General features: G+C 41.1%; 2 protein-coding genes across 2 annotated transcripts; one reads left to right on the top strand and one right to left on the bottom strand.

Annotated features, from left to right (window-relative positions):
* Positions 1–2,651: 2,651 nt before the first annotated feature.
* Positions 2,652–5,114, top strand: insb (preproinsulin b). Its single transcript, XM_059346615.1, has 3 exons — positions 2,652–2,743; positions 4,088–4,290; positions 4,969–5,114. The coding sequence occupies exons 2-3, from the start codon at positions 4,101–4,103 to the stop codon at positions 5,112–5,114; spliced, it is 336 nt and encodes a 111-aa protein (XP_059202598.1). The 5' UTR covers positions 2,652–2,743; positions 4,088–4,100.
* Positions 5,115–5,468: 354 nt separating this feature from the next.
* hmmr (hyaluronan-mediated motility receptor (RHAMM)) lies at positions 5,469–14,129 on the bottom strand. The gene is made up of 20 exons (XM_059346275.1): positions 13,839–14,129; positions 13,453–13,551; positions 13,279–13,355; positions 13,111–13,188; positions 12,779–12,967; positions 12,563–12,649; positions 12,302–12,413; positions 12,122–12,187; positions 11,807–11,880; positions 11,627–11,697; positions 11,199–11,545; positions 10,948–11,096; positions 10,628–10,863; positions 9,443–9,559; positions 9,136–9,336; positions 8,324–9,049; positions 8,153–8,225; positions 6,813–6,989; positions 6,557–6,710; positions 5,469–5,889 (listed from the first exon to the last, which is right to left on the bottom strand). The coding sequence occupies exons 1-20, from the start codon at positions 13,882–13,884 to the stop codon at positions 5,873–5,875; spliced, it is 3,096 nt and encodes a 1,031-aa protein (XP_059202258.1). The 5' UTR covers positions 13,885–14,129; the 3' UTR covers positions 5,469–5,872.
* Between the last annotated feature and the right edge of the window lie 582 nt (positions 14,130–14,711).

Here is a 14,711-nt window from a genome sequence, read left to right on the forward strand (position 1 = left end):
GTTAGCTTTCTCGCTCATAGCGGTGGCAAAGGGTTTGTTATATTTGAATTATAAGAAGCCCGATAGCCCAGATAGCAATTGTGTTTTGCTCCAATGTAGCTCTCCTCTTTCCCAGGAGATAAGAGATATTGCATGTGGGAGCACAGACAGTTTGTATTCTCACAGAAGATGCGACTACAATCCTGTTTAGGCTTTGTAGCTCATAGATAGGCGTCAGTAACAACAACACACACACACACACACACACAGAGTATCACAATCTTCGAATGAGACTCGGGCAGATGTTGGCCTGTCCATGTCATTGGTAACTGGCCAATAGAACTCGGTTTATCTGTAAGTCCAACTTCTGAAGTAGATGAAATGTGAATTATTAGAGAGATCGGGGCTCATTCTGACAGGGATCCTGCGAGAACCACAATCATGGAAAAAATGTATTAGACCATTGTTCTTCAGTTTCTTGTTCATTTTAATGCCCGGTACAACTAAAAGTACATTTGTTTGGACAAATATAATGATAACAACAAAAACAGCTCATAAGAGTTTAATTTAAGAGCTGACATCGAGCCATTTTCCATGGTTTTCTTAATAATGATTTTGGTTATTATCAAGAAAACCATGCAATCGTCTAATAATTTTATCCATGAGTGTATGTCAGTCTGAGACCAGAACTGCATAACTTTACCTGTGACCTAAATAAAGCCTGCATTGAGACCAGTCTTTTTTCATTGGTTATGTTTATTCATCCAATCGACCTGAGATTCTTTACAGGTTTAGTGAACTTGACTGGAAATATCTCCGGTTGATTAGTCTTATCTAAGGTTCTTCCTGTTGCCCAGAGTAGTGTACAACATTTTTAGCCTTTCGAGATGTCTCGTTTTCCATCAATTCCTGATAATGGACACCTCATGTGGCATTAACCCTTACACATTTCCCCTCTTACCTGTAGTGCTATTTATTAATCCAGATGGTCTGAGTTGCAGTGTGTTGGATATATTAGCCATAAAGATGTCTGCTTTCTTTCCAATATAATGCAACTAGATGGCATGGTGCTTGCGGTGCCCAAAGAAAAGAAACATTTGAAAAAATCAATGTCTCTTTTCAGAAGCCACAACCTTGTTTCGCAAGATATCCCACAGACCTTGTTGTGAACTGTGGAAATCATAGTACAAAGAAAATAGTTTCTACATGAAACTGCCCTTTTTGTGCTTTGGGCACCAGAAGCACAGTGCCATATAGTTCTATTATATTAGAGGAAAGTAGATATCTCCAACACTTTGAAAGCACACAAAATCAATCTAGATGAAAAAATAGAACCAAAGGTAAGAGGAAAATATGTAGGGCAGACCAGGTATGGTTATAACAAAGGGATGCTAGTAACAGAAGTACTTTTTTCTATTAGGAATGACATAACACATTCCCCAACTTGCATGTTAAATTTCATAGTAAGTACAGATTTTCAGGTATGAAAGTCATTTTTGGGACAAAGTATATATTTAAACTGAACACATTTTCTTCATCTTTCATATTCCTTTGTTCAGCATGCCAATACACTTACTAATGAAAATGATAGAGGTGCTTGCACATGAACTAAAACCGCATCTGATGAAGTGATTCCAAGAAAGGCCGAAAGAATGCACTCTATCCGCCACGTGACACGTGAGTAGATACCGTACAAAATGACTTAACCTCAGGGAAGCAGGACAAACAAAGCTGCCCTACGTGAGCTACGCGCCGACAAACAGCCCTCAATGTACAGACAAAGAACATCCTGACCGGTTACTTGAGTGAGACTTTAGTTTTTGTCTCGCTCCACATGAGGTCCTAAGCATCTAACAGGTACAGGTTAGAGAGTTTGACCCTAGTAGGAATTAGTAATGTTTACGTGTCAGTTTTTTGTTGGGAAGTTTGCTGTTTGTAGAGGACAAATAAGTTCTTTATGTCAACATTTGAGAGCTCTAACATAAAAAATTAAGTGAGTTATAGGTTGCGACGCAAAGTGATACAACCATATCCCATCTCCACTATTTTAACTATGACCCAACTATATTTTATAGGCATATCACACATTAATTTATACTAATGCTCCATTATGAACTATAACCAACATACAGTATATACTCAGTGTATCCAAGGAAAGTGAAAACTTTCCAGACGAATCTGAATATGATGTTTTTGTGTTTTCCTTACACGTTGTATTTGACTTAATAATTTTTTATTGCATTTTTATTTATTCTATTTGAGGATTTTTTCCCCGATTCGTAGGACTAAAATGACTATAATGAATGACTATTCTCATGAGTCATACACACAGCCCTGCCTTCAACTGACCACAAGTGGCCACTAAAAAGCCTGGCAGTCCTCTAATCCACACGTTGTGACCTGAACGTGGCATATGGTGTTTATTTGTAGCATGTGAGCAGTGCCAGTCAGGCCGTCACACAGCAAGGGTCAAATTGGGTATTGCTCTGGGTGACAGCCCTTCTCAACTTTATCCTAACTCCGCTGTTGGTACACTCAGTTAAATGACTTAGTGCCACTCAAGAGCAGATCAACATGCTTACAGGTCATGGTGTTAATGAGGACCGTTTTTCAGCTGAAGCCAACAAAGGCCAGGAGGTGTGGAGTTATAAAGGGGAAAGGTAGCCAGGTGGAGATGTTCTCTGTAGCTTTATAGTCCTATAGGCCTCGGCCCTTTTCATTTGTAAGAACCAGCTGCTCTGCTGCACTCAGGCCTCAAACACAGGTAAGCAAGTTTCTCTGTATTCCCTCAAGATTTCAACTTTTAAAATTGATGTGTGTAATAACCTGGGATGAAAGTAAAGAGTAGCACAGGCAGGATCTATAATTCAACCAATCTGCTGTGCCAAGAAGCCTGGCATATGGCCAAAAGGGATAGAGGAGTGGCAGGCCAGAGAGAGCACTCTGCCAGTGCTGTAATGCCTGGCACAGGTGCATTGTTAAAGACACTGTTAAAATGATTCATTTTCAATCCAATAATCTGCTGTACACTATAAGATGTCCACAAAAGGTCTATATAGTTTCAAAATGACTGCTAAATATGTTTTTCACCTTGAAACAGGAGCTGAACTTCCAACCCGGGAGAGTATCCATCACAAATGGGATTTAACTAATAACACTAATGACTATTCTCTAATCTTGGACAGATCATTCCCACTTCTGAGTACTATAGCTTGCTAAACTGGAGAGCAAGGTGTGGAGTGACCTTGAGGACACAGACAGTATCCATGGTGATGAAGTTGGGGAAAAAAAGATTCTCTCTAGCTTGTAATAGATTGGTGCTTTGATAAAATCAAATAAGACCTTCCTGAGGATAAAGCAAAAAGGAATCAAAATAAAATCAATTTTCAATTTACTTAACATTAAACACAACCTTGAATGGTTGATCTCTGAAATGATGCTTGTAAATAAGAACTATGTCCAACATGAAAAAGATAACAAAGTCCCGGGGTTGATTTAACTTAAAAACAATCCAATTTTTTTAAGGAATTCAAAAATATCATTATCCAGTATACAACAACTTGAAGTCAGCCCAGGTCATTGAGATGGAATTTTTGCACTCATCACTTCTCATAATCTTTGACTTTGCCCACTTAGGTGCACTCTTATTTGTCAGATTTAGAGATTTGAGTGAAATATCATACAATGACTTTTTATCAGAACTTGTTTCATCGCAGCTTTTCATCCTTGCCCTTTGATATCCAATGAAATAATAAATTGCTCAGTTTTCAGCTCACTTCAAAGCTCTTATTTTGAGCTGCTGCGTGCTGTTAGTGTTGCCTCTTAGTTATTATACTGTCGAAATCTGGAGCTATCTGGTCGAATTCCACAGGAACGTAAAATATCTATATCTGAAGTTATTAAAAGAAAGTGGTCTTGTAATGCCTGAGTGTCATCAAGAAAGGTCTGATCGAATTTGAACATCGCTTCATCCTTTTAGCTTTCAACTGTCTGCCCTCGAGGTATTAAGTATTGATGGGTGGATTCAGTTCTACTGTTTGTCTTTGAAAGCTGGCATGATAAAAATTTGATCAGATGTGTGAACTTTTCTTTATGTGTTCTATCCAAGAGGTCTCCCTCCTATGGCCAAGGTACCATGTGCAGTGTCCATGCTGTTACTGCTGGCACTCTACTCTCCTGGGGTATCTTCGGCCCCAGCCCAGCACCTGTGTGGCTCCCACCTAGTGGACGCCCTCTACTTCGTATGTGGAGAGCGGGGCTTTTTCTACAGTGGGAAACGGACCCAGAAGCGGGATCTGGAACATCTGCTCGGTAAGGCCCTATAAACTCTGGGACCAATTCTTTGACTTACTCCGTTTGAATTGTGTACAATAAGTTCTAATGGTCCCCCTGATGGTGGGAGTTCAGAGAGGAACTGCGTGACATTGCACCCAACACGGCAGGCTGGCTGTGTGTCTCTGCCCACCATGTTCAAAGTTCAGACTCAGTCTAATGAGAATGCCAATTTGGTCCTAGCTGGAGCAAAACTGTTTAGAGAAAACACGCTGGAAAGTAAATCTATGTATTTGTCCGAACCATCATTAGTGTGAAAGCCCATCTCTGGCCTCTTTTGAATTCAGTGATGTGGCCAGGCTTTTTGTTTCGCATCGTTGCTTTTAACATCTATGATGTGACAAATCCAATGACCACAAACCTTGCGAAATCCCCAAATCTCTCATTATTCCCAAAATGCATTATCATGTGGAGGTTCAAACATTCGACTGATGTTAACTTTAAGCTATGATATGCCTCTGTTGGAGCTCCGTCATATCTCCTCTTGAAGTGGAGACTAACAAGACTAAACGGATTGGGGAGATCAGATTAACTAGCCATTAAGTCTCCATTAAAGTGTGAAGAGTTTAAATCGTAGTTCTAGGAACTTAAGGTTTTGCACAGCAACAGCAGCAGGACTTAACACAGGCTTTTGAAAAACTTTTCTCCACTTCAAAGGGTTCCTGTCTAAAAAGGCCAGACAGGAGGAGCGGCTGTGGAAGGCTCTGTCTGGCCGTGAAGAGCCTAAGGTGAAGAGAGGCATCGTGGAGCAGTGCTGCCATAAGCCATGCAGCATTTACCACCTGGAGGGCTACTGCGACTGACTCGTCACTCTCGCAACCAGCACCACTCATAGCTTGTAAAAAGTCAATTTCTGGCCCCATACTTGCTGGCTATGTCTTATCAACTGAAGGAAATAAAGCTTCATGACCCATAACCCAAGGCTCCTCTCTGCAAAGATGTGAATTTGTGTTCTTTGTAGCTGGTATATACTGAGGATGAAACATGGGCTGTAATGGCCTTTTGCTGTGCTCCAACCTGTGGCTGCAGTCCGAGAGTGCACTCTACTGGCTGAGGGCAGACATGGCCGACAAGATCCAGGCAACGAAAACGGTTGTACATATCTCGTTTTACACTTGGGAGGTAAATAAATCTCTGTAACACTTGTGTTTAAAAAGAGCATTAAAATCTGTCTTTATTTACAAAGAAGAAATATTTATAAACATGAAATAGTTACTGGTTCTGCTACCACAAGAATTGCTTAGGAAAGATAAAAATGATAAGATAAAATTCTATAACACACCTTAAAATTTTAATGCTGACTATGCTATTGTTCTCTAGATTGTGTACAGACATGTAGCCATCTATTATCTCATTATTTTCACACACGTACAATCTGCTCCAAACTTTTCTTTTTAAAAATCAAAACAAATCCATACATCCTCACTCTCTGTAACAATTTAAGAAGGGCTGTAATACAGCACCAAGTAGGAAAGCAGTTAACAGAATTGACACAAAATTATTTGTACAAACCATAGGGATTTAATTAAGTTGTCAGTTCTCGTCTTGCAGAAGAGCTCCATTATGCATAATGATTTCCTGACAAAACAAACAAAGAATTAGGCTTTCACAGTTATCTCGGCAACTGCAAGAGGAGAAAATCAACAGAAATTAAATTAATTCCTGTTACATCGTTTCGTATCTCCCAAGTTCTGCCCCTATGAACAGGGTTCGTGCAGCTTTTTAGGAGTGCAATTCAAGCTCTTTCAAGGTAACAAAAACAACAATTCCCAGACTCAGAGTCTAAGCCTTTATTATCACATCTAAATTGTTACTATGAGTGCCTTTGTGAAAAACAAAGTTTAAAGAATTAATTTATACCTGCAGCGATTTATGCATGTTGTCACTTTGTTTATTTCACCAGCTGTTGAACTTGAGCATGAACTGTGATTGTGGGTTTTGAACATGAATATTAAATGCTGGTTTAGTGCTCATGGCAACTCATTCAGTTATTGTATATTCTCATTTAAGGTTTGTGAAAGTAAACAGATACGAGGATGGGCTTGTTCACTGAAATATTAAAGATTTTTGGTTTATATTAATGCTTGTGTAGATGAAACACCAGATGATGTTGAAAATCAAGCATTTTTTCAAGGAGTAGATCTGAATATAAGCACACATTGAAAACAATTGTTAAAATTAAGCATTTTCAAGACTTTGTACCATTCTGCATGTAGGGTCAGCGGTGTCGTAGTTTAGGACTCACCTTCTTTAAGAGTTTCACTTCGCCTATTCTCCTTGTCGTGTTGGAAAGCTTTGCTGGGATCAAACCTGCGGCGCGGAGCACCAGGCAGCTTTGACTTTAGCTGCTCCAGGTCACTCTTCTGTCGGATCACCTGGGAGTTAAGCTTCGCCACCTCCTACACACACAGATAAAACATGTGATGAGGTACAGGCACTTGAGATGAAGATGAAACCTGAGTGTGGTTTGGGCAGCGGTCAGTGCTGCTTGCATGGATCACCTGTTTTAGGGTGTTGTTCTCCTCTTTTAGCTTCATCACATGTTTGATCTTCTGTTTCTGGTTCTGGTGGCCGAGCAGACGGGCATAGGCGTCGGACAACTTGTTCAACTCCTCCTGGTTTGCTCCATTTTCATTGAGCAGTGCATTTCGCTCAGCTGCGAATGCGTTGAGCTGTTCCTGTGGGCACACATCAGACACCACAGCAGCATGAGTACTGAGACAATAGGCTGTATGACAGAAGTGGACGTAGTCACCGTGACATCACCCATTAGTTTGTAGACAACTGTTTTAAAGCCTTTTGATCCTTTTCTCATTGACTTCTATATAATTAGACTTCTTTATTCGGTCAGAGGAGTAGCCCCCTGCTGGTCATTAGAAAGAATGAGGATTTAAGGCACTAAGGACCTTGAGGCTCCGCTCACTTCTTTAGCTGTGTATCCTTAAGGGGGAAGAGTGGCCACCGGGAAAATGTCAAGCCACACCCTCTCAAATGTCCGCTCACTCTGCGTGTCTCTATTACAAAAGGCCCCCAGAGGGATTTATGAGACTCCGAAGGGGACGTATGGTTTTCGATTGTCGGAACTGGTTAAACACAGCAGATGCAACTGTGTAACGTCAGCAGCTGATCATAAAGAAAGCAGCATGGCTAATTATGCACAACGTCTCCGCTGATCATAAATATAGCGATAGTGAATTAACCATCATCGCTAACTGTGGACAGAGTGTCCGGTGCTTGTTGTAAACAAACAGAGATCGCCAAGTGAACTCCTCCTGCAGCAGCAGCACAAACACACTGTACTGCTACAGAGCTAACTGTTAGCCTATTAGCAATTTGCAGACTGGACCCTAAGGGGTTAACATCCCCTCTGGCTCCAGCTGCAGCTGGGAGAGACTGCTGCAGGAGGACTGTGCCGATTCGACTCGTTTCGAACGAGTCTCCAAAAGTCTCCAATAACACCAGAAAAAGTCGCTGGATTGCCGCCAGTCGCTTTGTTGAAAAAAGCACTATGCAGGTGGTTTAACTGTGTGTGAACTGTGTGATAGCCCCTGAACTAAGGCCAGATACAGCCTAGTCCTAGTGTCTTCACTACACTCTGAATCAAAACAGTGAAGTTGCATCCTGTAAAACGTAAACAATAAGCTGAAAGCCTCCTTAAAGCGGAGTAGAACTACAGAGATGATGATTATCTGTGGTTTTGTCACAACAACCAACACCTTTCACATTAGAGTCCCTTTTTTCCCTACTAATAAAATGAAAATATTGATTAGTTCAGCTTGATTGTAAGCCGATCATAGCATTTCTGAGCTTTAATGTTCTTACTGATGTGGAAATGACTGACCTGGAAGGGTCTGACGGTTGCAAACAGCTCTTCGTATTGTTTCCTCCAGCGTTCGGCCTCTGAACTTTGGGCGCTTTGAGGAAAGGAATAATGAATAAAAATGGTCAAACTGTTAAAAAAATACACACAACTCAAAACTGCCCGCACCAAAAACAATCCAATCTTGCTCACCTTTGTTCCTGTGCTTCGGTTATTTGTCTTTGGAGGTCCTGTCGCTGCTCCTCCATCTCCCACTGCATTGTAACCTTTTCCTGAGTCAGTACTTCCAGCTGCTCCTGCAGAGCCAGTCTGTCTTGTCTTTGTTCTTCCAACTCATGATGCAGAGCCTGTGTCTTCTCCTCCATAAGGTCTAATTGGGCCTGGAAGCTCAAAGCCCCTTGTTCAACCTCATTGAGGCGAGACTGAAGCTGATTTCTGTCCTGCTCTGCCGTGTTTAGCTGATTTTCAAGAGCAAGCCTGGACTGCTCTTTGAGTTCTGCTTGAGAAAGAAGACTCTTCCTTTCCTCATCTACTTTCTCAAGCTCTGCCTGTACTCTGTGCACCTCTGACCTGACCTGCTGATGGTGTTCTCTTTCAACCTCTAAGGCTCCCTTTTCCTCCTGAAGGGCTGTCTGAATTTTAACTTTCTCTTCCCTTTCTTGTTGGAGCTGTTCCATTAGTTCCCCTTTTTCCTGGTGAAGCTCCTCCAGCAGTTTCTGGGCTTTTTCCATCTCATTTTGGAGGCGAGTTAAACCCTGACCTTTCTGTTCCTCTAGCTGCTCCAGTGCCTCTTCCCTCTCCTTTGTCTGCAGTTGTAGCTCCTGCTGTAGCTGATTGATCAGGGCGGCGTGACTCTCCTCCATGGCCTTTATCTCCTCATCTTTTTGTGCAAGCCGAGTCTGCACCTCGAGCAACTTTCTATCAAGTCAACAAAAAAAGAGATTATGAAAAAAAAAAAGGTGACAGTTATTCCAACACATACTCAAAGTGGATTCTAAGCTTACCTTGAACTCTCCTCCCTGGCCTTTGCTTCCGCTAACTGTCGCTCCTGGTGCTCCTCTAACCCCTCCTTCACTCTGCTGACCTCCTCCTCTTTCTGTTTAATCACTCTCTCCATCTCTTCCTTCATCTGGTGCGTCACTCTCCCCACCTCCGCCTCCAGCTCTTTCTGTCTTCCCTCTGCTCCCTGCAGAGCCTCTTTGGTGCTGAAAAGTTAGACAAGCAGTCTGTGAATCCTACACATTGACTGAATTTCAACCTTAACACAAATCCAACTCATGTTCCCGGAATACTAATAACTTGACAGCTCACCTTTCCAGCTCTGTGACAATGTTTCCCATCTTGCTCAGTGAGTTTGTGTGCGCCTCTTGGAGTTCTGTCATGGCTGCTAAATGCTCTTCTTTTACAGCTTCCACATCGTTGCTCTTACTAAAAACGACAAGCACACAGTGTTGATGGGTTAAAAGTAGGCATCTCGACTTTATTGATACAAGCATGATCACAAGATTACTTCTTAAATCCCTTCATTTGGTCTTTTCTACATTTGACAGACTTCTCATACTTATTGGAAGTGTGCATTAGAACAAGACAAATTTTGTGTAAAAAAAACTTATTGAAAATTTGAAAGTCTAAGAGAAGCTTTGACAATGCTTTTAAAAGGAAGCTGATGCAATTTGCTAATAAAAACAGTCAATGAAGAGGAAATTAATCTATTTTGATAATCAGTAAACCATTTGTATCATTTTACAAGCATTATGCCTGATGTGGTTTCTAGCAACCCAAATGTGGCACTTCACTGCATTGTGCAAAACAAGACATCTGAAATAGTCCTCTTGGGCTCTGTCATTTTATAAATGAAACAATTACTTAAGTAATATATAAAAATAAGTGGCAAATTAATAATGACATTTCTTTAATGCAGCAGTAGTTTTATGCACATCAAAATACTGTCATTACTGCTTGAAAAAGCTCACCGAGTGCCAAGCCTACTATTTTTTTCTCTATCCATTCAGACATTTGCAACTGTATTATAATAAATAAAATAAGCATTTACCCTTCAAGTGCTCAGATTCCAAAAATAAGGTTCATGAGGGGGCTTGAAAACCTGATACTGAGATATAGACAGTGATACACTGTCTGTGTCAGTCCTGTGATGGGCTGGCAACTTGTCAATTACTTTTCTGTATTTCATGCTCAGTGTATGTTGGGACATGCTCCCAGCTGCCTGCGACTGTAAAAAGTAATATACAGGCAGTGGCAACAAATTTTAAAAAAAAATGACTTCCAAACATTTTAAAAGTAAAGTTTGTTTTTTGGAACTGGGGTTGTATAAGGTAACTGCTTCACTAAACTTGGGGCTTGTCGACTACCATCTACTGCAGATATACTGACTCTGGACAAGTACTTCATACAACTCCACTTGCAAAAGTCAAATCTATCCTTTTAATGTTATCTGTCGACACATCTCATCAGTATGCATGGACTTTAGTTGCTCACCTCTCCAAGAGTGCCCTGGCATCACTCAGCTGTCTCTCTAGCTCTTTGTTTATTTCCTGCAGAGTCTGGAAGGCCTCCTGACTCCCTTCTGCCACCTCCTGCCTCCTCTGCTCCTGCTCCTCCAAGAGAGCGAGCTCTCCCAGCACCTCCTCCATCTCCTCCTTTAGCTTTCCCAGCCGCTCCTCAGAGTCCTCCCTCTCCTGCTCCACCAGCACTGACAGGGAGTCCACAAGTGCCTGTAAAAGAAAGCAAAGAGTCACTCAGTGATCCTGGACTGAATCTTAAAGAATGTGTCATGGGAGACAAAATGTTTATATAACCTTTTCTTTCGTCAGCTCCTCAGTAAGAGTAGCATGGTCTTGCTCGAGCTGAATGAATCTCTTTCTCTCGTCTCTTTTAACTTCCTGTATTGAGAGAAGTTCTGCTTTTAACTCCTGCACTCTCCTCATTCCCTCCTCCTGAGTCCTGCCTAAAACAAACAACATAGAACATATATTCAGAATACATGAATCACATAACAGGCTGTATACTGAATGTATTTTTTCAATTTACACAATGTTGGCAAGCATACTTCTCTCCTCAGAGAGACACAGACACCTCTGTTCAAGATGTGCCACTCTCTCGTCCAGCTCCTTCTCCGTCCTTCTGAGCACGTCTCTCAGTCTACAGAGTTCTGCCTCCTGCTGTCTGACTTTTTGGTCGGCCGACTCCATTTGCTCCTCCATGTCAATCACTGACCTCTGTGAAGACTTGAGCTCCAGCTCCTGGATCTCCAACCTTTTCTCGACTTCTACTAAGGCATCCTTTGAGGCCTGCAGCTCTTGCTGAAATTCTTGTGCCGCCTCTTGCTTTTGTCTCAGCACATCTTGGATGTTTTTTAGTTCAGCAGTGCGCTGCTCTAGCTCGGTCTCTAGTTGCCTGTGAAAAAGTGGCATAATGGGTCTCATGGTATACAGTAAAGTTGTAACTTGCATAGAAAAACAATAGGCATTTGCTTACTTTACTTTCTCCCCCTGAGAACCAGCAACAGCATTCTCCTGTGTCTTCTCTTTCAGCTTCAAACGGAGATCCTATAAAAACACAATCAAGTCAAAATCAAGCATGTCCTTCACTAGTTATCACTTATCACTCAAAGGTGTCCACTTTTGTAAAGATTGTTTTTATAGGCTGAGTTTATACCTGGATTTGGTCATTGGCTGTGTCCAGGTATTCCTGAACAACTCTAATCTCCTCCCTCAGCTCCCTTATCACAGCTGGAAAATAACAGAATAATGGGTAAGACAATGAAGCAACACGTGCAGGTACACTGTAAACTGTGGTGTTTATTTGTACATTTAGGGTAATAGTAAAGACACATCTTAATGTGCACCACATACAAAATAGACTACAGTAATCTGGCAATTATTCCAGAGATTATATTTTCTTGCAGTTATTGGTGAAAACAGCTAAATGTGTGTCAAGGGGAAAAAATCAATCCATACACACAGAACTCACCATGCAATCTAGCATTCTCATTCTCCAGCTCTTCGCTCTGGGTTTTGGTCACTTGGTAAAGGTCCTCTGTAAATACAAAAATCACAGTACAGCCCTCAAAACTACATCCAGTTTTATTCCTCTATACATGTTAGCATGTTAGTTTCATTAGTAGCACTATATGTTGATGTGAAATCTTACCCAAGTCTTTATTTCTGTCCTTCAGAGCAGAGGCAGTCATCTTGGCAGCTTGGAGCTCAGTTTCTAGCACCTTTGCTTGGCCTTGAGTGTTAATCTGCAGGACTTTTAACTCCTGGGCACACACACACACACACACACACACATACACATAGAGACAAAGGCTTTACATAAGCATCGGCCTGTACTGCAGCTGAAAATGTGATTAATCAATGAAGGGACATTTTACTAAATAATAACAAAGCTTGTGTACACAAGTCATACCTTGTTTTTATCATCCAAAGTGTTCCTGGCCTCCATCAACTCCATTGTAAGAGAATTGATTCTCTTCTTTGTAGTGTCAGCAGACACCTAAAAAAACATGTACTCAGTCACACATTTCATGCAGCACTGCTAAAAAAGAAAGACAGAAGTATTTCATCCTGTCAAGGGTGTATTCAAAACATGATTTCTAAATATAAACATGAAAACCAAGCCCACCTTGTTTTTTAGGAAATCATTGACTTTCTGGAGCTCAGCTCGTTGTCTTTCAAGGGTGGTAACATTAGCAGCAAGGCCTGTCCTTTCCCTGACTGCAGCAAGCAGCTTGGCCTCCGCCTTCTTCAGCTCCTCTTCCAAAGCCTGCAGACGGCGGTCCTGCTCTCCTCGCTGCTGGACCAAGGACCTTATCTGGACAGAAACAAAGCTAATGTAATGACTAGGACATATGCAGTGATAGAAAGGAACGATAAACAAGCTAATACTGATCACAGAAAACCAATAAAGCGTTTGTGGTAAACCTATGGCTTGAATGTTTATTTGATAAAGTCTACCTCTTTCTCCAAGTGTTTCTGCTGCTTCTTTTCCATTGACAGGGCAGTCTTCTCTTTCTTTACACTTGATGGTTCAACCTAGATTTTCACAAGACATAAAGGGGCTAAGTTTTATGAAAGGATCAATTGTTGGACCAGCAGATGATCATGAATTAAACGACAACTTACAAGACCATCAACGGACATAGTCCTGCGGACTGGTGACGCTAGGAAGTTTTTGGAGGGTGATGGTGGTGGCAAAGCGGCTGGAGACACAGATAATGAACAGAAGGTGCACAAAACGTTATGTTTTATACGACTTCATTATGTAGTAATCTGTCCATGTTGCACCGTTGTACCAACCTGCCTTAACATGTCTGAATCGATCAGATTTGTCGAAGGAAGCTGCTCCCTTCAGGTCCCCAGGCTTGATGTCGTAGGACCCCGGAGCAGGGGCACAACCTTCGACCAACAGCACAACGTTAACTCAAACAAGTTACAGATACACTTCTTTGTTAGTTTAAACATACTCCCTTTGTTAGCTTGCTTTGTTTTACTGGTAAAACTTCAATAAACAGGATACCACACCAACAAAGTGTAACTAACGGTTAGCTAACGTTTGCTTAGCAGTCAGAATTGCCTCACGTTAAGTCACGCATGTCAGCTAACATAAGCTACTTACCGTTGAATAAATTCACTGGATAATGTGCTAACAGGCTACTAGCTGCTAGCTTCTGAACGTCACTTACCTAAGTTGTCGTTGAACCTTTTCAACGGGGCTCTGGAAAAGGACATTTTTAATCCAAAGTACCGAAAATAATTTTGAATATCAAACCGTAAAGACAAGGCTGCAGTGGAGCAAAGCCAAGTGTCACACAAAAACAACAGACGCTTCACCGCTGAAATTTCAAAATAACGTCATGCGTACGTTTACGTATGTCTGGCCAATAAGCAGTCAGTCCTAAATGACGTCGGCGCTCCCTGCCCATCCTTGCCTTTTTATAATTTTTTGCCCAAATCACAAGTAAATAACTCTGTTAAATGCGTTTTTCATAACTTAAGAGCAAGACATGTTTCTAAAAACGACCCCTTTTGTGTTTTTCGAACCTTAACAGCATAATGTGTGTAAAAAACGACAGCCTTATGTTTGTATTATTTTTTGAATGTTCCATTATATCCATTAAGAATGCATGTAAATACGGCATACATCTGTGTTAGAGGCGTAAAAGGATAATCAAGTTTTTTTTTTTTAAATGCTGAGGTCATAAGTCTACATTTACTACATTATAGCCACCAACTAAACCCTGAATAATTTTCTAGGTATTTAAAAAAAAAAAAGTTGTTAGAATATACAAAATCTCTTTTATTTATTTAAGTCTGGCTTAAAAATTGCAGCATATGAAATATGTTTTACACAGAATTAAAAAAAATTGTTTTTGAATTCTCTTCCTGTCATTTAACCATTTCCTGTGTATGTATCAGACTGTCAAAAAAACCCCTCCAGGCTAGTTATCGATACCTATAATCTGAGGGAAAAGGCCCAACAGCACCAGAAAAAGCACTTTGATGTCCTACTTGAATACTGACAGACAAGCACTTGAAGCTAAAACCAACATTGTAAA

This window comes from Centropristis striata, chromosome 12 (genome assembly GCF_030273125.1).
Source record: "Centropristis striata isolate RG_2023a ecotype Rhode Island chromosome 12, C.striata_1.0, whole genome shotgun sequence".
Classification (NCBI taxonomy): Eukaryota; Metazoa; Chordata; class Actinopteri; order Perciformes; family Serranidae; genus Centropristis; species Centropristis striata.